This window comes from Denticeps clupeoides, chromosome 20 (genome assembly GCF_900700375.1).
Source record: "Denticeps clupeoides chromosome 20, fDenClu1.1, whole genome shotgun sequence".
Lineage (NCBI taxonomy): Eukaryota > Metazoa > Chordata > Actinopteri > Clupeiformes > Denticipitidae > Denticeps > Denticeps clupeoides.
In genome coordinates, this window is record NC_041726.1 from 12059746 (window position 1) to 12086128 (window position 26383).

The 26383-nt window shown below is 42.3% G+C and overlaps 3 protein-coding genes across 4 annotated transcripts; 2 read left to right on the top strand and 1 right to left on the bottom strand.

Moving 5' to 3' along the window:
* Positions 1 to 121: 121 nt before the first annotated feature.
* On the bottom strand, positions 122 to 6563 carry LOC114770094 (flotillin-1-like). The gene is made up of 13 exons (XM_028963737.1): positions 6441 to 6563; positions 5974 to 6023; positions 5808 to 5883; positions 5635 to 5725; positions 5401 to 5544; positions 4994 to 5113; positions 4814 to 4909; positions 4515 to 4667; positions 3905 to 4086; positions 3771 to 3816; positions 3423 to 3560; positions 2796 to 2960; positions 122 to 2144 (listed from the first exon to the last, which is right to left on the bottom strand). The coding sequence occupies exons 2-13, from the start codon at positions 6020 to 6022 to the stop codon at positions 2127 to 2129; spliced, it is 1278 nt and encodes a 425-aa protein (XP_028819570.1). The 5' UTR covers position 6023; positions 6441 to 6563; the 3' UTR covers positions 122 to 2126.
* A 502-nt stretch (positions 6564 to 7065) lies between these two features.
* Positions 7066 to 10955, top strand: LOC114770090 (tubulin beta chain-like). Its single transcript, XM_028963730.1, has 4 exons — positions 7066 to 7215; positions 8362 to 8470; positions 9508 to 9618; positions 9752 to 10955. The coding sequence occupies exons 1-4, from the start codon at positions 7159 to 7161 to the stop codon at positions 10807 to 10809; spliced, it is 1335 nt and encodes a 444-aa protein (XP_028819563.1). The 5' UTR covers positions 7066 to 7158; the 3' UTR covers positions 10810 to 10955.
* A 1896-nt stretch (positions 10956 to 12851) lies between these two features.
* Positions 12852 to 26127, top strand: LOC114770081 (uncharacterized). 2 transcript variants are annotated; one of them, XR_003743302.1, is made up of 10 exons: positions 12852 to 13036; positions 15304 to 15354; positions 15850 to 15870; positions 15962 to 16246; positions 17654 to 17953; positions 18119 to 18406; positions 18697 to 18875; positions 19635 to 19659; positions 21446 to 21538; positions 22438 to 22485. XR_003743302.1 is itself a non-coding variant. In XM_028963711.1 (9 exons), the coding sequence occupies exons 2-9, from the start codon at positions 15309 to 15311 to the stop codon at positions 22900 to 22902; spliced, it is 1677 nt and encodes a 558-aa protein (XP_028819544.1). In that variant the 5' UTR covers positions 12857 to 13036; positions 15304 to 15308; the 3' UTR covers positions 22903 to 26127. The 2 variants fall into 2 exon arrangements, 1 of the variants encoding a protein (XP_028819544.1); XM_028963711.1 differs by lacking the exon at positions 19635 to 19659 and having other exon boundaries at positions 12857 to 13036; positions 22438 to 26127.
* Positions 26128 to 26383: the final 256 nt, after the last annotated feature.

The window sequence follows — 26383 nt, forward strand, 5'->3', positions numbered from 1 at the left end:
TTTTGGTTAATTCTTTAAGAATTGTTCGTAAAAAACATTTATAAATCGTAATAAAATTGAATTTCCAATTTAAGGAAACACACCAATGAAAAACGATTATGAAAACAATGCAACTGGAACATAAGGTTCAAGTAATATATTTAAGAGAGTACATTTATAAAAAAAAAATACAGTATACATCAGTTTACCTTGAAGTGCATAACTACATATTCTGTTTCTATTCCCAGTGCAATAAATAGTAACATGATTAATACAAATAATTCAATGAAACAATTGAATAGAATTAAAAAACGACAGTACTCATCTCTTGTCCATTAAAGCCACAGTATCCCTGTTTCTGCTGGAGTGTAAACATGGTGATTCGGTCTATGTTGAAACAGCATATGAATTATTCCTCTAAAAATGTGGGACTGTGATTGCCCACCTCATCAGGAGAAGACGACAGCAGCTCAGGTACATTTTCACTACACTTCATCTGAATGTGGTTTCCTACCAAATCTTATTTTGCTACAGTTATTAATACACACATTAAATAGGGAAAAATAATTCATTTGAAAGAAAAGTTTATATTCTGATATAAATAACTGAAATACACTTTGACCTTTAGATCAAAAACAAAAAACACTGATTTTTAAAAGATAGATACTCTTGATAGTGACAGTGCTATATACGTATAGTACCAGAAACTACACTTACAAACAGGTATTCTAATGCAAAACTAAAACAAGACATGTCTTTTGGTATTTTCTGCACTGTAATAAAATCTACATTTGTCATGAACAGTAATATTTCAAGTATCTGCTACAGTTAAGGTGTGATGGTGCAATTTCTCTCATAATTACTGAATTCTGAAAAAACATGACTACATGGAAACTGTACAATTTAGAAACTAAACACAACAAGAAATATGTGTTATTTATGACATATCAGTAAAAACATATGCACCACCATTCAAAATTTTGGAGCAATTTAGGAAAGTTCTTGTCGTCCACAGAAATGTCACAAACTGATGAAGAGAAAGTTAGAAATAATGATGTTTTAGTCTGTTTTCAGATGTACTAACTGCTGATAATCGGCCACTCCACACTTACGCCGATGTTCCATTCATTAACGTCCGTTTACAGTCATTTACAGCATTAACAATGTCTAATTGTTCAATGTCTAATCTATTTCAAAAAGGAGGGCAGGACATTTCTAAATGACCCTATATTTTTGAATGGCAGTGTATAAACATGAAAACATTAAATGGTTAAGAAATATGGCAAAGTATTTTATATTCCCTTCCACCTCTCAATACTGAAACATTTTCTTTCCTTGAGAATCTGGACTATCCAATATAAGTTTTGGACGATTTTTGGGCACACCGTATTCTCCCTATAAGATGCACTTTGGATTCATCGGCAAGGCAGTGGACAGATTCATATTCATATTCATTTCACACATGTGTGGGAAATATAATTTATATACCACACTTAGCTGCACTAAACATAGCAAAAAAACTACTGGGTTTTTTCCTACCTGAATAATAGTTTGGGTCCCTGTCAGACATGTCTACTCCCAAACCATCCAAATATGGCCTATTATAAATGTATTAAAATTATGGATGCAATAAAATATAGATTTCGGTCATCAATAAACATGACCGGAATGGTGGGTGTAGTTGGTGATAAAAATAAAAGTTACACTGATCTACAAGTTTGCATGTTCACAGTCAGGTAACCAGTATGGCTTCCTTAATTGACACTGAATCCTGTATAAGAATTAGGGCACGCCTGTTCATTTTGATCTGAAAATGTCTTTCCATCTGATAAATAAGAACATAGAATTGATAATGATTGCAAAGCTGTTTTAAATAAATTCGACCCGCTAGTAAACATTTCGATTTCTCCAACATTCTGATTACTGTGGCAACTACAATACCAGAGCTCTTCATAACTATTTTAGAACAGCTTCACCATGCAGGAGGACAGACAAACAGAACAGTGGAGAAAATGGGGAACAGAAAGACACAGAGAGGCACTGAGACATAGTAGGAAGACACGAAGAGGTACATAGAAGAGTACTACTGTGATATTAATACATGCAGAGATGGCAGGAGGTCTGTAGATCCAGCAGTGCCTGAAACTTCAGCCAGTGCGAGATGTCTGGAGCAAAGACAGGGATAAAAAAAAAAAAAAGAGTGACTCTTCAAGTTTCGTTACATGCTATACAGGTCCACTACATTTATCCACTGCTTTATTCCACTACGTTAATATTACTAATATCGGAGCAGTACAATGGTACTAAGCTATGAAAGTACTGTTATCAGTACTATTATTATAATAGACATTACAGATTGAATTCAAGAAAGAAGAAAAATTACTGAATTAATTTAGTTAATTGAATTTTAAATGTCAGGCTTCACAAATTCTGACCATTCATTCAATTTTCTTTATTTTATTTAATAACATCCTGGTAAAAGTTCAGTAAAGACAGGATGTTGCAAAGGTCAATGAGTAATCATTTTAAATAATTGCTATTTCAATTTTGGCCAAAATATGCACAATTATTGTTATTTCCAAAATCAAGCAGCACCAAGAAAAAAATCCTACATATCATTATTATATTTTGTGTGTAGTAGTGGTACTAGCCTAGTGGGTAAGACGCTCGCATATGAACCAGAAGGCCACAAATTCCCTGAGTGTCTCCAGGGGACTGTCCCTGTAACTACTGACTGTAACGTTGCCCTGGATAAGAGGGTCAATTTTGCTCTGAGCTCTTATGCACCTTGTGTGTCTGTTTACGTCGGGACTGACCTGAGAGATGCTGACCCCAGTTAATTTCTCAATGGTATCAGGCAGCCTGGTCATGATGTCCAGCACCTCGCCGGTCAGCTTGGCCGCGCCCACCTCGGCGCCACCGCTGGAAACCATGGTCACTTTCTGGGCTTCACAGAGAGGCTTGCTGATCTCCTCCGCCATCTAGTGGAGAGAAAAGGCAAGTGAGTAGAAAGTTGAAACAGTAAAGATGAGCTGAAAAAACAAACGAGACAAAATAATCATATATTTACACAATCTGTCTATTTACAGCATACACCATGGCCATTTTGGTAAGCATTGCCAGTAGGAGATAAAAATGCTGATGACGTTACATAGATAGCAGTAGTATCAATCAATACAGACTAACAGAAAGCACATTTGAGCTCAGACGTTCAAGTAAACTACACTGCCACTCAAGGTGATGGGATTCTAATAAATGAATTTGTTAGTACAATGGAAGTCAAAGATACAGTAGAATACAATACCGCAGCCTAAATAACTTTTAATTTAGTACTGTAACTCCCGTGTAATATAATGATAGTAAATTCGGAATAATAGTGCAACTATTTCCCCACGTTACATGAGCAGATCCATAAGCACAAGCTCTTTCTGGAGGCTGCTCACCAACGGCAGTTTCTCCAGTAGCATGTCCACCATGGCACCCTCTTTGTACTGCTGAAAAGCTTCGGCCTTCTTGGCCATCTGCTCAGCTTCGGCCCTGCCCTTGGCCTCCACGGCAAAGGCTTCCGCCTCACCCCTGACCTAAAGGCAGGACATACCAGAAGAGTTTTATTATATATATCTATTCATGCAAATTGAAAAAAAAACAACAACAACCAGTTAGCTCAAAGTGGGTCATAACAACAGTCATAACAGTCATAACATTTATAGGTTCCTTGCTGTCTTATGTGTCAGAGAATGTGGGGCATGTTGAGAGGATCTATTTCTAGTTCAATGGCCTCTGTCGCTCACCCGAATAGCCTCGGCTTCAGCCTCCGCCTCCATTATGCGCTGAAGTCTGAAAGAGAATAATAGTGGAACATACATACTTGTAAATTCGCATAGATAAGTGGTCCAAATATAGTACCTGCAGGAGTAAAACTCACCGCTCAGCCTCAGCCAGTTTCTCCAGACGGTATCGCTCGGCCTCGGCGGGCTTCTTTACTTTGGCCTCCAGCTCCTTCTCCTTCCTGGTGATCTCCTGCTCCTGCAGGGTGATCTGCTGGCTGCGTTCCACCACCTGAACCTGCATCCGCTCCTCCTCGATGCACTGCTTGGTCTTGGCCACCTGAGCAGGAGAAGCACACAGATGATGAAAACCCAATTGTTCATTGAACTTTTCAGTTTTATAATTCACACTGACCTGTAATCACCTGCAAGGTGAATTTGAGGGCAGTTCTACATATATGGAAGTGGTTTGCTTGTAAATCTAATTTAGAGCCAGTAAAAAGACATTCTTAAAATGCTTTCTCCAGCAGTATTCATTGCAAATACGCAAACCTGTTGTCTCACACTGGATATTATAAACGTATGACAAGATATTGTCAATTTATTTTCTTTGTTCCATGCAAAGAATATGATTTTTGATAAAAGTGAAAGTGTTGAACTTGAATCTCAATCAGAAGTGAATATTGGCTATTATTATTCCACATCACTCCGGTGGACATGTCAGCGGGACACTGATAAAGCAGGGGTATAATGGCGGAAAAAACACACCTGTAGCTGGTAGGCCATCTCAGACTCGGCCTTTTTGGTGTTGACCTCAACGTCGTAGGACGCTTTCTTCAGCTCGTAGTCCCGCTGCGCTTTGGCCATCTCAATTTCATTCATGTACTGAGCAGAGATCTTCTCCTGAAGGGCGTGGGCCTCCTACAGGGGGTAAAAACCAAGAGAGAACAGCAGAGAGATAAGCGAGTTCCAGCAAGGAAAGAGGATTGAAAGAGATATTTAATAAACGCTCTCAGGTTTAAAAGAGAGACAATCATAATGGCTGAGATGAGACGACTGTAACCTACTCTGATGACCGCATCACGCTTGTTCATGGCCTCTCCAATACGGGCATCTTTCTGAACTTGGGCAGTCCGAGCTTTCCCAAGTGAATGCAGATAATCCTGCATGTCCAAAAATGAGACAAGAGTCAGAAAGTGGTGGACCAAGAGAGAAAGAGATTCGGAATACTGGGACTAGAGACAAACCTGGTCATCGTGAACGTCTTTGAGCGTGTAGCTGACCACACTGATGCCCATGTTGACCAGGTCGGAAGAAGCCACCTTGAACACCTGCTCAGAAAACTTCTTACGGTCCTTGTAGATCTCCTGCAATTTGGAGAAGTAATTCCGAATATTCACGATCATACAATGATCCCCCTTTTTTAATAGACTAATTGAAACCCTCATTACAAAATATCTAGCAAATGTAAGATGGCACTTCTTCACATAGTTCAAATTCAGGCTGATACTATAAGTTAACGTTTCTCAAACGTATTTGTCCTGGGGACCAGTCATGTCCCTGCAGTGACAGTGAAGCGCCAAGATCAGACCTGGTCTGACTGAATTTTGATCGGTGCAGAAGTGAGAATTCTCTACATCTTGTCATAACCCACCTCGACCGTCAGGTGGGCAATGATGGCCCTCTGGTGGCCCTCCAGCGTTTCCAAGGCAATCTGAGCAATCTCACGATCCGACTTCCCCATAAACATCTGGCACGCAGCGGCGAGCATCTGTTTATTCTGGCCTTGGATCTTCACCTGCCGGGACGGGGATCACATGTCTGGATCAATAATTGATAACGCCCATAAACAGGACCAAGGTAGACCGGCACAGGAATGAACACCCACCTGGGCAATGCCGGTGACGGAGATCGGGACGCCGTGGCGCGTGTACACCTTGTCGCTCTTCACATTCAAAGTCAGAGTGTTTAATGAAATCCTGGGGAAACGGCGACACGTCTCAATCTCGAGCATTTCAATCACAAATAATCAACGCGGCGCGCAGGGCGTAGCTGCCGTACCACTGTATCTTCTGAACACAGGGGACCACGAACACCCGTCCACCGGAGATCATTACTGGAGGAGAGCGGCAGAAGCCTGCAATGAGAGAAATACCATTTAAAAGGTAAAAGGAACCGCACACAGGAATGCATGCGAGGGATACAACATATAAATGTAAATGTCTACCTGACACCACCATGGCCTCGTTTGGACCACAGGTGTAAAACATCTTCATGCTGGAGGGGATGGGAATGGGAATTAATAACTAATAAAAAATAATCTAACAATTCAATGAAAAACACGGCAGGAACGCGTGATGTGCGGTCGTGGCTCCCATGTAGCCGGACGAGAGACGCGTTTCTGCGGCAGCGCCCACGTAATTCAATTAATGGTCCTGCAGAAATGTGGCGCGGTCCGGCGGCCTCGGAGCTCCGTGAAAATTAAATAGAAAAAGAAATAAAAAATGAAATAAAAAAAAATCCACAACTTCATAGCAGAAACCGTAATGCTAACATCGTATTTTTTCTATAGAAACATGAGAGCAGCCAGCGTCGTGTTTACACGCGTGACGGCGTAAAGAACGTTGTTCTTTTTGCATTTTTACGATTATAATGTTCGTCTTTACCTCACTTTGTGGTGAAATGTTTGCTTACCAGTCGGTGTGGCGGCCAGAGAGCTCGGTATGTCGGTAAAAGATGACGTGAAGGTGCCAGTGACGGCGGCCGGCGCTGTAAACAGCTCCTCCCGTTACTCGGCGGCGCGGCGGGGCGGCGGCGGAGGTGGGAACTGCGCCTCGATTCCCGGAACGCGGACGACGAGCGCCGCCTGGAGGAGGGATGCCGCAACTACAAGCGCCCCTTAAAGGAGCCGTCAGGCGATTTTCAGGCCAAACACACGCAGCAAGCCGTATAAAACACAATGTTGAAATATTTGTCTAGAATATATGTCAATATAGAAAGGAATTATTGAAAACAAGCAATATACATAGAACATATAAAATCTATCTATATGTAACTCTAAACTAGTTTCATTTATAAAACAATCTAGGGAATATAACCAAATGTAATATTAATATACAAATATAAAACAGAAAATATAAAATAAAAATATATATGTATTGGTCTAAGGACCCCTTTTACCGACCCCTTGTATCTCTGGCAAATCCACGGTCGAGGCTCTCTGGGCCGCAGACACGCAGCCAATCAGCTTTCCTCTCTCGGCCAGACGGCGCTCAGGTGCCCCGCCCTCCAGACAGAGAGTAGCGGGTCATTTATTTATTCCAGACAGAGAGTAGCGGGTCATATATTTATTCCAGACAGAGAGTAGCGGGTCATCCCGACACTTCGGACGAGATTCCTCCACTTTCTCAGAATGAGGGAGATTGTGCACATCCAGGCTGGACAGTGTGGTAACCAAATAGGAGCGAAGGTAAGGGTCACACTGGCCGTTCTCGTGTCATTTTATTACCTTTATTTGGTAAAAAAAAAAAAAAAAAATACCAGTAAACATAACGGACTGAAACTAACTTTTTATGTTTTTAAATGTCTGTCTTCATATCCTTGTAAACGTTTTTGTTTAAAGTGTAGGCGTATGTAGACCATTCAGGATCAATTGATCATCGATCGCCTGTGGAACTGACATCAGCACCACAGCAGATCACTGGTTAATTAAAACGAGGAGCAGCGCGAGAATAAACTATGCAGCTAAAAAAACTGCTGATGTACAGAAAAGGATGAAGGACAACTAATGAAGGAAGCACAAAGAAGCAGGGAGCAGATCTGGGGGGTGGAGGAGTAAAGGGTGCAGATGGAGCCGGTCATTTGAGATGAATGAGGGACCTGGTCAGGCTGTCCAGATCATTAACAGCAACGGCTGTTAATTACCGTTATCTATCTATCTATCTATCTATCTATCTATCTATCTATCTATCTATCTATCTATCTATCTATCTATCTATCTATCTATCTAAATGTTTATCCACTGATAATCCCATATATTTGTGTCTTTTACAGTTTTAACATTAATAATCGCTGAATCATATCAGCAAATAACTGCAATAGTGAGCCTTAAACCTCCAGATTTCAGAAAAACCAAACTGATTTTGAAACCTCCAGTCTGGAGGCATCTGCCGGCCTTAACGCACCTCCAGAAACTGGGATCCACACTGAGTGGCACCATGGTAATAGAGGAACCTGAGGCTATGCTTATAGATTTGCTGCAAAATCTGGAAACGTCCGGCCACAACCCTGCACAGTTTATCCATCTTCAGGCATCTCCTTTGTGCTTTAAGCCCTGTGGCCTTCAGCCAGGGCAGGAATATTTCTGTAAAGAGGCTCGCAAATGTGATTTTAAGACAAAGCCTTCAATGTCCTTGGACTGAGCAGAATTTAGCAATTACCTCACATTTGCCCCAGGAGGCAAAGACTGAGGGGGTGTTTGTGCTCAGCGTTTTTCTGTCTGGATTTAACAGAAACTGTTCATTTCGAAGGAAACTCTGCATAAAACGTGTTTGTTATTTAACATAGTGATATATGTAGACCGGCCGAAGGACCAACCCCGTCTCTGCCCTTACAGTTCTGGGAGGTGATAAGCGACGAGCATGGAATTGATCCCACGGGATCGTACCATGGCGACAGCGACCTGCAGCTGGACAGAATCAGCGTTTATTACAACGAGGCCACAGGTATCACATGCTCTCCGCCTGGATCTCACAGGGTGCAGAGCGCTGCTGTTCAAAACAAAAGGCCCATTTCAGGGGTCAGGTGACATGTGTCATAAGTGATAACATTTTGGAGGTGTAGATGGTTTGGTTCTTTTCGTAATTTTTTTGTTCTTGATGCGATCTGAAATATCGCAGGGATCAAACTACATTTGGGTTCACTTCAAATTACATAGATTTTTTATTAAATTACAAACTGTTTTGAAATTCACTGAAAGTACAGGAGATTTGAAACAGGAAAAACGTCCTTCCCTGCTAATCCATGCAAAGGAAGTGCTGTAAGTGCACTAATAAACACCGTCAATTGCATATTTGTAGGTGTAGACAACATATAATGGGTTATGATTGATTACAAGATCAATGCAGAAATCAATGCAGTGGCATAAAAGCATAGTCAATTTCACATTTAATGAAATCTTTACACCAGGACATCTTGACCTGCGTGGGGTCAGTTGAGCAATATTGGGTATATAAGCTTGTGTTTTTGGAAACGTCACATGCATCATATTTAAAGCACCTGAATTTGTATGGAAAATTAATGGCTTAGATTCATGTGTACTTTTCGGTACCTCCAGATTTTTTTGCTTTAAATTTAGCTTCCGTTTTTTTATTTCATCCCTACGTATCATCGGGCTTAATAACGTATGACAGTGTAACACGTTTACTCGCTGGAAATCAGGCAGCAAGGTTCTTTTCCAACCCCTCGTGGCCGACAACAAACATGGCCCTGATGGTTTCTCCCGCCATCCAAAGTCTGGCGACTCTTAAGTTGTCCGAAGGTGTAGTGTGCGTTAAGCTGTCCGAAGGTGTAGTGTGTGTGTGAGTGAACGCTGTGTGTGTGTTTGCCCTGGCCGCCACGATGCTGAAGAAGTGTTATTGGATGGCGAGTTCACCAGCGACTGAGTGAATATGTACGACACCGTGTGTATTGTCATTTTCTCATGGTTTCAGTCCCTGGCTGCAGCATTGAGCCGGTGTGAGTGTTTTTTCTTCATCTTCAGGTGGAAAGTATGTACCCAGAGCCATTCTGGTGGACCTGGAGCCTGGAACAATGGACTCTGTGAGGTCTGGTCCATTCGGGCAGATCTTTAGACCAGATAACTTTGTGTTTGGTGAGACGTATTAACAAATTGGAATTATTCAGTTGATTCCCATATGATTCCTTGTTAGTTTCCTGTATAGATTTCTAAATCCATCACAGCTATAGCCATAAAACCTCTGTGTTCTTTCTCTCCTTTCCTGTAGGTCAGAGTGGAGCAGGAAACAACTGGGCGAAGGGTCACTACACCGAAGGCGCCGAGCTAGTGGACTCAGTCCTAGACGTCGTGAGGAAAGAGGCCGAGAGCTGCGACTGCCTGCAAGGCTTCCAGCTCACCCACTCACTGGGTGGCGGGACTGGCTCCGGCATGGGCACCCTCCTCATCAGCAAGATCCGCGAGGAGTATCCCGACCGGATCATGAACACCTTCAGCGTGGTTCCCTCGCCAAAGGTTTCCGACACGGTGGTGGAACCGTACAATGCCACCCTCTCGGTGCACCAGCTGGTGGAGAACACCGACGAGACGTACTGCATCGACAACGAGGCGCTCTACGACATTTGCTTCCGCACACTTAAGCTGACCACGCCCACCTACGGAGACCTGAACCACCTCGTGTCCTCCACCATGAGTGGCGTGACCACATGCCTCCGTTTCCCCGGCCAGCTGAACGCCGACCTCCGCAAGCTGGCCGTCAACATGGTGCCTTTTCCCCGTCTCCACTTCTTCATGCCCGGCTTCGCCCCCCTGACCAGCAGGGGGAGCCAGCAGTACCGCGCCCTCACGGTGCCTGAGCTCACCCAGCAGGTCTTCGATGCCAAAAACATGATGGCCGCCTGTGACCCGCGGCACGGCCGCTACCTGACGGTGGCGGCCGTGTTCCGGGGGCGCATGTCCATGAAGGAGGTGGACGAGCAGATGCTGAACGTGCAGAACAAGAACAGCAGCTACTTTGTGGAGTGGATCCCCAACAACGTGAAGACCGCCGTCTGCGACATCCCACCCCGGGGCCTGAAGATGGCCGTCACCTTCGTGGGCAACAGCACGGCCATCCAGGAGCTGTTCAAGCGCATCTCCGAGCAGTTCACCGCCATGTTCCGGCGCAAGGCCTTCCTGCACTGGTACACCGGAGAGGGCATGGATGAGATGGAGTTCACCGAGGCTGAAAGCAACATGAATGACCTGGTGTCCGAGTACCAGCAGTACCAGGATGCCACCGCCGAGGAGCAGGGAGAGTTTGAAGAGGAGGCTGAGGAGGATGCTTGAGTCCGAAGCATAAAAAGTTATTGAACAAAAAAATGATAATAAATCTAATATATAACAATTAGTAAATGTTAGTTAATGTTAGCTGAATAGTTTAAAACAAAATGTTAAGTATCAAGCCAAAGATAAAAACCAGTGTTTTTACTGCATCTCCTGTGTCTTATTCTTTCTTTTATCTTGGTGTGACGTATGACTCAATGAACATAAGTCCAGAAATACAGCTTGTATATGTGGAATCACCACTCAGCCAGAAGTTAGCCATTCAGCATATATACCCTGGAATGATTTCATGACTCAGGTCTTTTTTTCATTCAGATCAGGTTTTGTGATATTTTCTAAAAGCCGCTGCCTTCACAACCATCCCAATCATTCTACTGAGATTTCTTTGCTGTGTAAGAATCAGAATGTACGTGTACATTGAAAGTAAAGTGAGGTGCTATGTGGGGTGTGAAGAGCAGATTTTACATGTCATAATTGTGACTGCATGAATACAATGAAATTTGGTGCACAGTAGCAGATTCAAATTAAAATCTTTACAATAAAATACAGACATATGACAGTTACAATAAGTACACAAAGTGTATGTGTATGTATATGTATACACACACACACAAATACAATGAGTATTGGTGTAATGAGTGTAATGAGTAATATGCAATATGTAATATAGTAGATGTTGCATCAGATCAGTTGAAGACGACGTTGAAGCGTCGTGGCTGTGGGGTAAGAACTGTTTCTAAGCCGCGTTGTGCAGGCGTACAGGGTTCACTGGCAGGGGGGTTTAAACTGGGTGGGTTGGTTCTTTGTTTATTCTCTGAGCCCTGCGGCTGCACCGGGTGTCGTGGATTTCTTCCAGTACTGGAAGCCTGATGCCAGTGACCTGCTGGGCTTTCTTGATGATGCACTGCAGGGTCTTCCTGTTCTCCGAGGTGCATCCAGGGTACCATGCAGTGATGCAGTATGTGACTCCATGGCGCACATGTTGAAGCTCGCCACAAGCTGCTGTGGATGTGGAGCCTCTGAAGTCCTTTTCTTTACTGTTTTACTTTTTTCGTCAGGAAACTCTGGACCACCTCCACCCGCTCCATCCAGTGTCAGTGTCATTGCTGTATAGAGAGCGTACCTCCACCCATTTAGAAACCCTTTGACCATGTAAACATCAACTGGAACACTAAAATGTACCTTACTTTACCCATAATACCCACAAGGTCTTTGAATGAAAGTGAAAGTGAAGTGATTGTCATTGTGATACACTGCAACACAGCACATGTGCACACAACGAAATGTGTCCCCTGCTTTTAACCATCACACTTGGTGAGCAGTGGGCAGCCATGACAGGCGCCCGGGGAGCAGCGTGTGGGGACGGTGCTTTGCTCAGTGGCACCTCAGTGGTAACTTGGCGTATCGGGATTCGAACTGGCAACCTTCTGATTACGGGGTCGCTTCCTTAACCACTGACCCAAAAACACAACATGTCAGAAGTTACAAAGTGAAGTGATTGTCACGTGATACACAGCAGCACAGCACACGGTGCACACACAGTGAAATTTGTCCTCTGCATTTAACCCATCACCCTGAGTGAGCAGTGGGCAGCCATGACAGGCGCCTGGGGAGCAGTGTGTGGGGACGGTGCGAAGTGGGGTTATTAAGGTTTTTAGTCTGTATCCTTACCCACTGCAGTAATGCACAATAAATGCTGGTAATTCTGGTGTAAAAAGCATACTGGTCACACTGGAAACCAGTTCTTTGTTGTTTTATTTTCTGCTTCAGACAAAAATATAAAAATCTTATCAAGAAAGTACATCAACCTTTTTTATTATTTTGGATTGAGTCTTTGAGGATTTACCCAATTTTCTTTTTATCTTTAACTTCTCGACCACGCATCGCTCCTTACATAGACCATTATTTAGTCCTCGTCGTTCTATTTAGTCTCTGCCATCCGCGTTTAGCAAATAGTTTGCTGCGCGCATCGTGATTTCTGCTGGGCTGTGCGCTCACGTTTCCGAAAAGAGACGATCTTGCCCGAGTGCAGCCGAAGTATCCCGTAGGCGTCAGATGCCGAGGCTTTCGACATTTTCTATTTGAGGCACCGTCGAAGCCCCTCCTTTGGCGGCTTGGGGATAGGGGGGAAGGCGTATTAAAACACAATATATCTATTTTTTTTCGATCTTACCGTTTCCGGTGCCATATTTTCTCATTTTTTTTCGAGGCCAGCTTCACTGCAATTAAGGTAATTGTTTGATTTCACTGATTCGATTGGACTGAAATCGGGACACAGGCGGGTTGCCTCGTATTGTTTTACTTACTGTACGTTGTGTTCTGCATGCCGCCTCTCCGTTTCTGTAAATAGGTTGGTGAATATGAATTAGGGCGTGTTGCAAATGATATTCATGCATGCACGTCTGGAATCAAGATTCCATGAATGATATCCATTCCCACTTAATCTATTCTTAATCATCAAAAGCACGTACATTTAGCAAACTTAAAGCTTTCCCCTGGTGTGATATTTGTGAGAGAAATCGGTTGCAAATCGGCGGGTTATTTGCATCTTCACGATGCATTTTGTTTCAGGCAAAACGCGCTCCACGTGCTTGAGCGGAGAACGCCGCGACTGGTGGACCGACACGCTAAATGGCATTTTAGGTTTGTGTGAGATTGTCGGAATAATGGGCTCAAGATATGCTTGTAAGGGGTGTTTGAGGCGCTTCATGATTTTTTAATGGCTTTGCCGATAGCCCGGTATTGCGCGGGCGCACGGGGTTGCCAGGTGAGCGACCATACTTCACAAATCGGCCGATGGCGTCGCATTGCAAACACTGTGAACACGCGAAAATCAGTACAATTAAACAAAAAGCAAACAGCAGCGAAAGTCGCACTTTTCTAGCGACTGTTTGTAGTGAGTATTTTGTTGCAGAAATCGGAAGCCCGGAATCACTGCGGTTACGCAGCTTGGGCTCCGACCTGGCAACCCCGCGGGCGCATAGCCGCGCATCCCTGCCTCGGTTTTTCTTGAGGCAGGACAATAGTTACATCATGGAAGAAGCATATGAGGGAGATCGCGAGCAGATGGCCATTTTACCGTAGCGACGGGGGTGTCCCTGTGCAAAATTATGGTGGGGTTTTTCCCTTCAGCCAAAAACAGAGGCTGAGTGTTTTTGTGGCAATAAATAAAAATGTGTATATGTCTGTGTGATGAAAAGGACAGAGACAGGTTCATATAAAAAAAAAAATGCATGTGTGATATTTTTCTTTTGTCGTCCACTAATTGTCTCTGTAATGGCTGTCGGTGTGTCTGTGTCCCCTCGGCACCCCTTTAGTGGGACGGCTGATGCAGCAGAGAATGACACGCCCATGTCGTGCCACCCGTGTTCTGCATGACTGAGAGGTAGAGACGATCAAAGTGCCTGTACAGAAAAGGAGGGCTCTCGATCCTCTTACAGCAGGACAGCGTGCCACAATGTTTTTTCATTGCATTAATAGTTCTATTAACGACCAGGCGCTCGTTAATAGAATGAAAATGACCGTGGTGCACTTGAAAATGGGCTGGAGTGGAAACATGCCGGCTCAGGCCACAGCCCTACAACGAGCCGCTGGAAATCCATTCATGCCCGCCGCAGCCGAGTTGTGATTGATCTGACTTGTCAGTATGTGGGAGCCCAGTCTGCGCTCAGATTTTTTAAAGCCCGGTGCTTCAAAGAGGCTCAAACAACACTGCGCTTCGATTTCTGAACAGATTCGGATGTGATATTCAGTGATGCTTAACAACACTGATAAAATATCATCTTTACACATACTCATGAAGTATTGTGACAGCCAAAATAAATGTTTGTCTACATTAAAGAGAGATAAAAGTGAGAAAGTGAATGTGATTGTAAATGTGAAACACTGCAGCACAGCACACGGTGACACAACGAAATGTGTCCTCTGCTTTTAACCATCACCCTTGGTGAGCAGTGGGCAGCCATGACAGGCGCTCGGGGAGCAGTGTGTGGGGACGGTGCTTTGCTCAGTGGCACCTCAGTGGCACCTTGTTAGCTCGGTATTCGGACCGGCAACCTTCTGATTACGGGGCTGCTTCCTTACCCGCCAGGCCTTCACTGCCACCACTGGATTTGAAGCATATTTACCCAAATACCATCACCACAGGAGTCAGATGTTGGTACAGCTTTATAGCTCTGTAGTCACTGACGCTCACCCTTGTACTCCTCTACGCCAATGGAGGTTTGGTTGAGAAGGACCACAGTTGGCACCTCGGGGGTCTAGTTGCTGTGGGCTGGGCTATTCTTGAATGTAGCTAATATTTAAAAAAGCTCATCACAGTCAGGAATGAGGTTGGCCATTTGATGGCCGTTTCCTGTTCTTGTGCTGTTGTGAGAATACAGAATTTAATGCAGTATTCACTGTAAGCATTCCTCTTATTGATTTGTATGTATTATACAATTTTTTGTATGCAATAACCATATAATCATTGCTCTTCATATTTCCTTGTAATTTTAGAGAAAATGGGCTTCATTGGTGGAGTAGTGTTTGGTGCCATGCTTTGCTCAGGTATTCATGCTCAAAACCTTCTCATACGTTGGCTTAGATGCACATGGCTCAGTTACTCTAAGAGCATGTTCCCTGAAATACAAAAATATGAATAGAGCTAATTCAGCTGTAGGGAACCGCAGAAAACAAGGGGACATTGTATAAGGTCTGAGGGTCCTGGCTAGGGTTGGGTTCATAATGCAGACTACAGATCATGCATTCTTGTAATCCAGACAGTTTTGAAGAATGCTGACATTAAATCATAGACCTTTTTTTATACAAAGGATAGCTTTTTTGGGAATTACACCACATGCATACACAGAAATAATTGATACATACAATCATAGAAATATTACCCAGTCATATGATGCTTACATAACTTCCATTTAGTCACAATTGTGAATTTAAAAAAAGATTATATTTCATGAATTAGATATTTCATAGAGCACTTTGCTTTTTGAAGCCAGTGGAAATATCATATTTTGACTCTAATGTTGACTTGCATTTTTTTCACAGTTATGTCTGCAACAATCAAAGGTATGGCACAGTTTTATTACAAATAATTACAATAGTATGATGCCAGCAAAGTATATTGCTCAGTGATTTCTTGATTTTTTCACCCACTTAGTAAAACAGGAGCACAGGACCGCTTTTTTCGGGGAAGACGTGAACATTCAGGTCCCATCACTGACCAGTACGGAGATCCTCTTCAATCCAAGGGTGGACCCAGTGGCTGAGGTGGTGCTGCTCCGGGGGGGTAATGTGACCAGCCGAAATAAACTTCGGGCCAAGCTTAACGCCCACGGTAGCCACCTCGTCTTGGAGGACGTTGATGAGGAACACGAGGGCACCTACGTGATCAAGAACACCGCCGTTCCTTCCGACATCAGACACATCGTCCTCATCGTCAGGGGTATTGAGCAATGTCATTACAGCGACTGACATTTACAGTTCTAGTCATTAATTTAGCTCTTTTTTATTAGGCACCTCAACCTCCAGGGATGGGATTTATGAGAATCGGTTTTAGTTTGACCTTACTTAAAGATGCAATTACAGTATGTGCATCTTTTGCCTCTCTATTTGAATTTTATAAGTTACATTTCATGATTAGGATTCTAGCTTTTACGTTAACTGTGAGGACCTAACTGATGGCAAGTGGTTATAGTTAAAACATTTTTGTAACACCACAACGAAATGTGTCCTCTGCATTTGACCATCACCCTTAGTGAGCAGTGGGCAGCCATGAAAGCCACTTTGCTCAGTGGCGCCTGGGCAATTCGAACCAGCAACCTTCGGGTTATGGGTCTGTTTCCTCACCTGCTAGGCCAACCACTGCCCCACTGGCTGAGGTATCACTTAAGTTAATGTTTTTTTTAATGCATTAATGCCTTCCAGATAATGTTTTTCTAGATGAAGAATTTGCTTATTTTAAACCTTAAAACACATACATCCTTACAATTAACAGCATGTAGCCTTTCACTTAACTAGCTCTGGCTAAGCTAACATGAGTTTGGGAAAAGGACTGAAGGACTGTAGGCCGTAAGAAATATTTAGCACGTTGATCAATCACTCAGACATGATTTTCTTAAGGCTTTTTGATAAGTTACACAGACTGAATCATTCATCACTCTTCTGAATGAATGTGCTGACCTCAAGTTAGCGTAGTACCTATTGTCATGCTGTACAATAGTAAGATACTGAAAAAGAGGCGTGTAATCTATTTCATTTTGTAAATGTGATTTGAATATGTTATGTTGTCACGATGGCTGGACATGGCGAGGAAGAAGGACGCATACGCACAACGTCATGAGACAGGGGTTTAATACATAGTAGACAGGACAAGGGGAACATCACCAAACAATGACCCAACGCGAACAGACACGAACTGGGCAGCTTTATACAATCATACACAGGTGAAAACAATCAGGAAACTTGACACAGGACCAACATGAAACTCCGGACCAAACTCCGGACCCGGAGTAGCCCCTGCCGGACCGGATCATGACATATGTGTTCATTCTTGTCAAGGTTTTTAATCACTTAAACACAACCTAGAAGTGGAAAACAGTACCTTTACCTACGTGCTGCTCTAGCCTCAGTAAACAGAAGACTGAAAAGGAGAACCAACTGTAGGACAGAAGTAGGTCAAAAGCAAGAAATTAATCTAAAATTAATAAAGAGTTATTTTAACAGTAGAAAGAGTTTTAGTGATGAAATATGTCTCCACTGCTTCAGAAACCATTAAGTATTCTTTGGGAGTTTGCAAATAAATTAGTTGCGATTGCTGTTATTTGCCACATGATGATCTTCTCTTTCACAGATTGCGCCCATGAGCTGACAGTGAAGTATGGCGAGACCTACCATATCCCGCTACATGACATCACCGGACCTATCATCCTGGAGTTCAGGCACAGCATAGCCCACAGCAACCAGACCACCGAGGCGCCACCTGTGGTGCTTCTCAACCAAACCTCCATTGCCGTAGAAGAGTACAAAGGGCGTCTGAGCATCAGCGACAAGAGACTGACGCTTCACAAGGTGACCGGGATGGATGAGGGGAGCTACTCCATCATTGACATTAATGGGAAAACCCGGATGAAGACCTGTCTTAATGTAAAAGGTACTGGATGAGAGGATGAGGTGAGAGTGAGAGAGAGAGAGGGAGATAAATAAAGTCAAATGGTTCAAGTCACATGAGTTCGATTTAATTGGAGAAATTTTCCATTTGTAGAAAATGTTAAAATGTTGCTGTGTCTTTTTGCCTAATTGCCCTCTCATGTCTCAGAACACAGGAGCTTCGTCCACCTACAGTATGGTGGGACTCTGAAGATCAACCTTTTCTTGAGCTACACCAAGGTCAACTTGGCCTACACCCCAGATTCAGACCATAAAGAGCGAATGATCGTGGCACAGGGCGAGTTGGTGGTACCCATGGACCCATCACTGGATGGGAGGCTGTCAGTGGACAGGTCAATGTGCTACCTGAAACGTGTCCACATGAGTGACAGAGGCTTGTTCAGTGTGACAGACCTGCTGGGCTTCCACATTTCTGATGTTTATCTGGAGGTTGAAGGTAGGTGAAGGGGGCAAGAAAAGCAGATTTACCAACATGATCAAATGATCAGAAACCATTATATATTTATGATGTACACTAAAGCCAATTTCTTGCATAATTCATGGAGAGGTTGATGTCGATCTGTCCAGAGGTTGATTTAACCAAACATTTGGGTGCAATCATGGACCTATAAAAATGATTAAGTTCTCATCCTTAAATCACTACCTCTGTCTATTTGTGTAATAATTTCATCATTGATTTCTGTCTCATTTTTCTTCCACCATTTATTGCCCAATCCCGCCACGCAGCGTACAAGATGCCTCCGCTTTATGTCGCCATCCTCTCACTACTCGGCCTGTTAGCTTTCCTCTTGCTGGTTTGCCTGCTCTCCTGCCTGATCAAGGTTCATCGCCGTGCAGAGAAGGCCAAGCGGATCTCTCTCATCGCCCAGCAGGCCGGGAAAGGAGACGGGGAAGCGTTCAGACAGGTAAACATCAGCCATCTTTGTGGAGCAACTCAAATTATAGCCGCATCATCCAATCATACTTAATGACCATGGTAGGGGGAAAAAACATGCCTTGGTCAGTCACTCCATGCATCCAGTCTACTGCTTCACAGGATCAGTGTGGGTAACTTTGATTGTGGTTTGACAGTGCGAGTGCAGATTTATTTGTCACATAGTATGTTTAGCTAGGCTAAATACTTATCGCACTAAGTAGCTACGTGTAAAGGAATAAGAGTATGTTCCTTTTTTCTTGCCTTAATGTGTCAGTCTTTTTCTGTCCTTGTGCCTACACTCACTGCAGGCTTTTAATGAACTTCAGATGAAGGACTGACAGAAAATCAATATTACGTGACGATTAAAAATAGGTGTACGGTTGTCATTTTCAACTTAAAACCATAAGTAGCTTTTTTTCTACTTTACAGAAATATATAATTCATTATAGATCATGCATTTATTATCAACCCAAGCCTATTTTAGAGATTTGTCTAGTTTTTGAAGTTGAATGCAGGACTTGTCTTGATCTCGTCTTATTGTCCCTGTATCAGCTGTACTACTCTGTCACGTTGTTCCGTTTTTGAAACTTCCACCTCATCTAAATGTTCAGCATTGTGTGTGAGTGTTTGTGTGCATGTTTTTGCGACTGCTGTGGAAATGTGTGTGTTCACTGACCTCACCAGCACTCTCTGTGGCAGGAAGCTAGTTAATGGTTTGCCTTGCATTGCATCTCTTCCCCTCTTAAAGCCGTGTCCGAGGGAGCCTCTTCTTGGTGAGAGAACTGCGTCCTGCTGTCTCTATAGTGCTGCTAAGTCCATGGATTTGTATCGGTGTTTGTACTAGCGCACTTAGGACGGCTCCATGTAGAGTTTCTGTTCCGTATTACAGGCCCCTTCCGCTACATCCAATCAGTATTTGTCTCTCTGTGCCATCCCTCCATCCATTGTACCTTCTCTTCTCCTCTCTTGGCTTAAAAGATCACTTAAATTTCTAAGGAATCAAGAACTGCAGGAGTTTCTCAGTAAGCCCTGCAGTTGCTGCGACGGTACAAATAGACATACAGATGTATATTTTTTCCATTAAAAATGTAGTTCCTTTGCAATAAAACACATGCACATATGATTTGTTTAATTTGCAGAGGTAAATATATAGTATGTGTATGTGTGTACTGTGTGTGCGTGTATGTGTGCTAATATAATTTAATAGCTGCTCTTAGTGTGTATGTGTTTGGAAAGATGCGGGGCGATAACGATGAACAGATTGCTCAATGTAATTACTCATAAAATATTACTTTTTTTCTTTTAAATTCCATAAGCTGTTGCATGAGCTGTTGCAGTTGATCTGCTTGTGTTTGCAAAGACTATACTAGTGCCTATGCACTAGTATGCTAAAGTGAATGCTATACTGTCTTAAATGTATTGAAAAATATATCCAATTTGATGCACATGAAAACTCAGTTCCATTTTAGCATTTAGAGTCACTTATCTACCAAAAAACTGGCGAGAAGGTAGATATCTGACTCGAAAGCCAAACTAAAAGTCGATTATCTGCCCTGCAAAAGTGTGCTAAGTGTGCTGTCACTGTGTATTTGTGTCGCTGTGCCTTCGTTTTGACCTTACTGTGTTTGAAAGTGTGAGATATGACTATATAATCAACATAAATATTGTTACAATATTTGACAGTGTGAGAGTTTTCTGTCACTTGTTTCAGCACATAAAGGTAGGTTGGTCCTTTGTCATTATTCGCAAAGTAGTTTCTACATGTTTTATTATTTTTTTTATGCTTATATATATATATATATATATATATATATATATGTGTGTGTGTGTGTGTGTGTGTGTGTGTGTGTGTGTGTGTTTGTATGTGTGTTTATATATAAATATATCAGGCTGTAAATGTATTCAGTGTCGGATCTAATGTTTTCTTATCTAAATATGGTAGAACTCTTTAATTCTTGCATAGCGTATACCTTATGCGTAAGAAATTTGAAGGTGAACTAATTATTTCAAAGATACTGCCCATATGAGATTTGAATAATCACGTGGTTTAATAAGGGGTGGACAAATTAAAACTTTGTTCCCCAATGGGCAGGTTAATATGCGAATTTTGCTGATTACCCAGAAACTCTTCTGTTGATGGCAGACTCAGCTGTAGACGGCTGCTTAATTAACCCATGCATGTATTTAGATGAACACACAGATTTAGCATCACAGGAATAAAAAGAGAGAGGTAAGATCAATTTTGGTGACACTATGATGAACAGCGATGCGCTTGTCCCAGGCTAGTGATTTGTCCATCCCTGTGAAGCTGCACTGAGCATCAACAACACACATAGAATTGATTTCCAGACTGGATTACAAAGATCTCCTGCTTGAGTCAGTCTGAATAAATCAATTGACACTTTCTGTGCTAGTCACAACACGGTCCATCAGATGCAGAGACTTGAATTAATCCATGACATAAACCACAGAGTTTTTGGGGGTAATTATGCAAAATGTTGGGACAGTGAGATGTCTAAGGTTAAACACGTCCTGATTTTGGTGTTTTGATGCTTGCAGGTCGTTCATGAGGCCTACACAAGATTCGCGGAAGATTCCACCACGCAGTCCCAGTGGGACAATGACACTGACAACAATAAAGTTGAAATTAAGGTACAAATGGGTGATGTTGGACAGTGTTAACATGCATTCATCTTCACAAGGTTCAATAGCAATTGTACTCCACACCTTGGACACACTAATGAACTGGGACCTATTGGTAACCATTTGGTAACCGTAGAAGGGACAAGAATAGGATTTATGAAAAACTCATTAAAGATTTCCCAAATATGCTAATTTAAATGGTGTTGCCATGTGTACAGTACAGGCCAAAAGTTTGGATGCACCTTCTCATTCAATGTGTTTCATGACCATTTACATTGGTAGATTCTCACTGAATGCATCAAAACTATGAATGAACACATGTGGAGTTATGTACTTAACAAAAAAAGGTGAAATAAGTGAAAACATGTTTTATATTCTAGTTTCTTTGATCTGATTACTGCTTTGCACACTCTTGGCATTCTCTCAATGAGCTTCAAGAGGTCGTCACCTGAAATGCTTTTCCAACAGTCTTGAAGCAGTTCCCAGAGGTGTTTAGCACTTGTTGGCCCCTTTGCCTTCACTCTGCAGTCCAGGGTTCAGGTCCGGTGACTGTGGAGGTCAGGTCTCCACTTTTTGTTAAGTACATAACTCCACATGTGTTCATTCATAGTTATGATGCCTTCAGTGAGAATCTACCAATGTAAATGTTCATGAAAATAAAGAAAACACACTGAATAAGAAGGTGTCCAAACCTTTGGCCTACTGTATTTCCTAATCTGAGATAAGTAATTTTATATAACCTATATTATATATATATATAGGTTAATTATAATATATCCTAATATAAAATAGCTTCTGCATTAAAACATTATACATTTCTGTTAAAAGGCAAATTTGCTAACAAATTTAGTTCCTGTGGTTTAGATGCAGGGATGGGGAATTCTCTCATCGTTTTCTTTCTTTATTAGGGGCTGGAAGTATCGAAAGCAGGCCGCTATCACACCCTCTCATCGGACAAGAACCTGTTAGAGATGAGTGACTCGGGCGTAGAGTTCAACTCCTCCATGCTTCCTTTAGATAGTGACACAGAGGTGCCCCACACTTACACATCCCAAAAGCTCCTTCTCGATTCTGTCCACTCCGATGGCTTTGTCACCGCGCAGCCAACCATTGCCGAGGGCGACCAGAGTAATTCCCACACTCCCGACTCCATCCTGAGCGCCAGCCCAGCGACCCTGCCCAAAGCCGATGGCGTGACTGACAGTGATCTCATGGGAGCTACGACACCTGAAACGGTCGCCGGGGCAACTGATCTTGATATGGGCCCTATTCCTACTCCCATCGCCGGCCTCATACCAGAGGCCAGCAAGGATGCTGTACCTGTGGAGGAATCCGTCCTCTCAGATTCTGGTCTGGAAAATTCCACCACTTGAGAGGCCCTTAGATGTGCACCAAAAAGCATACCACCTAAACACCTAAACCTAATAAGAAAAATTGAATTTTCACATAATTCACTGCTTGATTTCAGTTCTCGTACAGTCCTGACAATTTTTGTAACTAATGGCTTGGCTAATGTGCATTACAGCCTAACCCACTGGAAAACTTAAAAAAAATACGAACTAACATGTGGTTTCTGCACAGTGCATGTGATTGAATTAGATATTTGTATTTGGGACTTTTTCGACGGTCCGAGAGCAAACAGGTAGTGTAGACAGACTCTTCTAATGCATGCAAGTCTCTTGGAGATACAGTCGGTAAACATGTAAAATAATACGTTAAAAACTGTAGGTTTCCCAGGAGCACCAAATAAATGAGTAAAAGTAAATAGTGATGCACATGTTTGAGTAAAAGGGATTTGTACCTATTTATTCTGTAAATACTAGCATCTGTTTGGAAACTATTTGGACGAAATATGATGCCACATCAATGCCCTGGCATCAGAACAAGTACAACAGTTATTCAAAAGCAATAGCCAATCAAATAAACCACAAATGGAGAGTTCTTGACATGGCAATACGACACCCATAGACGGCCACAAAAACACAGAGGAAAGGGGAGTAGAACACTGGAAACATCTCAGGATATTGTGTGGTGAGAAGCAGTGGCTGAGGGCTTTGGCAGCTGTTTGGCACACCGCAGGCCAACTCTGCCTCAGCACTTTATAGGAGGAGAGAAGGCTGACTTTTCTGGAGTGTCAACTTGTGAGTGGATGAGAGAAAAAACCTGGGAACTTCCCCTTCTTTCCCATCACTCTCATTGCTTTAAGTCCCTGGCCATGGAATCAGAAACATGTGAGGAAGTAAAACACATCCATCCATCTTCTAAACCTGCGTATTCAGGTCAGTGTTGCAGGAGCTACACAATCCCAGTCTAATCCTGGTCTTATCGTCGGCGAGGGAAGGTTGCAGTATTATCAGAGTAGGGATCTCTTTGTCTGAGATGGAATTATGGAACTGGGCTGTAGAAGGACCTAATCAGAATTTGCCAGTGGTTGTTTGTGACAAACTTTTCAAAGGGAAACCTGCTGTGGATTTGGAAAATGTGCTTAATTATCTTTTCCCCCTAATGAAATATGCATATGAAAGATATACAGATGCAAGGTTAGTCACTCATTTGGAAGTATTGTTTGCCATAATTGGCCTCTGTGTTTAATTTGCTTTTAAGGCCCTGAACACTATAGAGCTTGATTGCCACATCAACTCCATTATTTTCACTGACACAAATGTAAAAGTGTCCGTGCTATTATTTCCGCCATTTCCTTTCCAACAAAAATAATTATCTTTCCACAATAGACTAACACGAAAGGCCTACGTTCAGTTTTCCTTCAAACCTTGTAGTGCCGAGAGTGCACCGGCCTCTGCGACTCAGACGTGCCAGCTTGACAGTCGATATTCACTTTGGCACTAAGTGAACCACTCTTCCCAAAGCCGGTGCCATTTAAATCCTCTGGGGTCGGCACCCTAGCACGCTGCCAAGAATACTTTGTATGCAGATGAGAGCCGCTGGCAATTAGAGTGCAGTACTGAAAGCACGTCTAGATCTGCTGGGAATACTGCTACCTCACGTTGAATCTCATTTGTCTGTGGAAAGAATAAATAAAGAAGCAACTCAAAGGCACGTTTTTACAGTATTAAATTAAAAAAGCACAATAACAGTGACAACAATAGTACCTGAAGCTAGTTTAAGAACCAGCTAAATGTAAATAAAGCTCGGCAAAAGTCTTCATGACATTTCTATTTCTCCTTTTGGACGTAATTTCCTTGAACTAATAGGTGTATGAATTTGGGGGGGGTTAGATGTTGAATGTGAAGTGATGCAGTCACTTGATTCTAATAATACAGTATTTGAGCATATGGCTTAGAACTTTAGATTTATGGGCATTAGTTGGTGAAGAATGTGAATAAAAGATAACTCATGCTTCATAAAGGCCACTACCGACAAATAATGCAGGTTTCCTTGATTGCATCATGTCGTTCCCTAATATGTGAATGAATGAATGAATGAATGAATGATGTTTAAAGCAATATTGCTGCAAATTCTTTGCAACATGCACAGGGTAAATGCACAATTGACAAAAAAAAGGAATTTTAAGACATCACATATCGTCATTTCCCTGATGAACTAACCACAGGCAATGTCCAAGCACTCTGTATATACTTAGAATGCATGTGAGTAAGTAGTAGTGTTTCTTACAGCAAGGCTGATGCAAGATTTTCTACTTTACTGCATTTTATGGAACAAACCTGATTTTGTCTAAAAGACCAGTAATTGCATAGACACTTAATTAATTGCTATAATTTCAGCACAGGGAATGTTTTGTTTGTTTTGATAATGCAAGACACAGGAGAAATATTCTACGACTGTGTGTATAACCCTATTAATATGCCTGTACTATGCCGTTTTCTGCTATCTCAGCTGCTGTTTTTATATCTAGTATATGCACAAATGAAGAGTTAATAAAGCATGACATTATTTATCTTGCCTGCGAGACAGCGGCCACTATATTTTACTCATCTCTTAATATTATAGTTAATACGTTTACATTATCTTGGTTGTCCACTGTGGGGCGGGAATTTTGTCAGTGTTGCTATGGTGTGTTTTGGAGCTGTTCACCCAAATCAGAGTCCTCTTTATAATGGATTACTCCCGAGAACTTGTCTACACCCCTCCAGTGTAAAAAAAAAAAAAAAAAAAAAAGTGCATGTAATGTACAAGAATGTCAATAGAGGGACAACAGGCAATGGTGTTATTTATTGTGCAGTTCTTCTGAAAGCCCTTAGAGATTAACTTTTATTTAACGTCACATTCAAATGTGTACTATTACTTAACTGAATCATGAATACCGTCATCTGATGATCAGATATAATAGTTTTTTATGCTACCATCAGATCTGCATTTTAATGAATCAGTTCAGGAGAAAGCAAATAAGATGAGATCAGATGAGTTGGCTGTGACAAAAAGCCACTGACTGAACAGAATTTCCCCAACATGGACAAGCATTATATTCCTTCTGTAAGCTTGTGTTAATTTGCTGCTTTATGCATATTCATTGTTTATAAATTGCTAACTGATTCAGATTATTTGCATCACCATACAGACTTTTGTATTTACTTTTGACGAATGGACGACAATAATAAAACACTTTTGAAATCTAAAAAGCTTTTAGTGTTTTTTAATGTTTAATGTGCTTTTAATTTCAACAAGAAACTATCACTTTAATTTATAGCATTTAATTTTTAAAAAGTAAAGTGATTGTCATTGTGAAACACTGCAGCACAGCACACGGTGACACAACGAAATGTGTCCTCTGCTTTTAACCATCACCCTTGGTGAGCAGTGGGCAGCCAGTGGCACCTCAGTGGCACCTTGGCGGATCGGGATTTGAACCAGCAACCTCTATTCTCAGCATCTTCC

Bases quoted from the DNA above. Each gene is read 5' to 3' on its own strand.
- LOC114770094 (XM_028963737.1), bottom strand. From the start codon at position 6,022: ATGAAGATGTTTTACACCTGTGGTCCAAACGAGGCCATGGTGGTGTCA. The intron at 5,726-5,807 runs GTACGGCAGCTA...CCGTTTCCCCAG, and splicing joins TGTGTTCAGAAGATACAGTG to GATTTCATTAAACACTCTGA. The intron at 3,817-3,904 runs GTGAGTTTTACT...ATTCTCTTTCAG, and splicing joins AAACTGGCTGAGGCTGAGCG to ACTTCAGCGCATAATGGAGG.
- LOC114770090 (XM_028963730.1), top strand. From the start codon at position 7,159: ATGAGGGAGATTGTGCACATCCAGGCTGGACAGTGTGGTAACCAAATA. The intron at 8,471-9,507 runs GTATCACATGCT...CTTCATCTTCAG, and splicing joins TTATTACAACGAGGCCACAG to GTGGAAAGTATGTACCCAGA. The intron at 9,619-9,751 runs GTGAGACGTATT...CCTTTCCTGTAG, and splicing joins ACCAGATAACTTTGTGTTTG to GTCAGAGTGGAGCAGGAAAC.
- LOC114770081 (XM_028963711.1), top strand. From the start codon at position 15,309: ATGGGCTTCATTGGTGGAGTAGTGTTTGGTGCCATGCTTTGCTCAG. The intron at 17,954-18,118 runs GTACTGGATGAG...CTCATGTCTCAG, and splicing joins GACCTGTCTTAATGTAAAAG to AACACAGGAGCTTCGTCCAC. The intron at 21,539-22,437 runs GTACAAATGGGT...TTTCTTTATTAG, and splicing joins ACAATAAAGTTGAAATTAAG to GGGCTGGAAGTATCGAAAGC.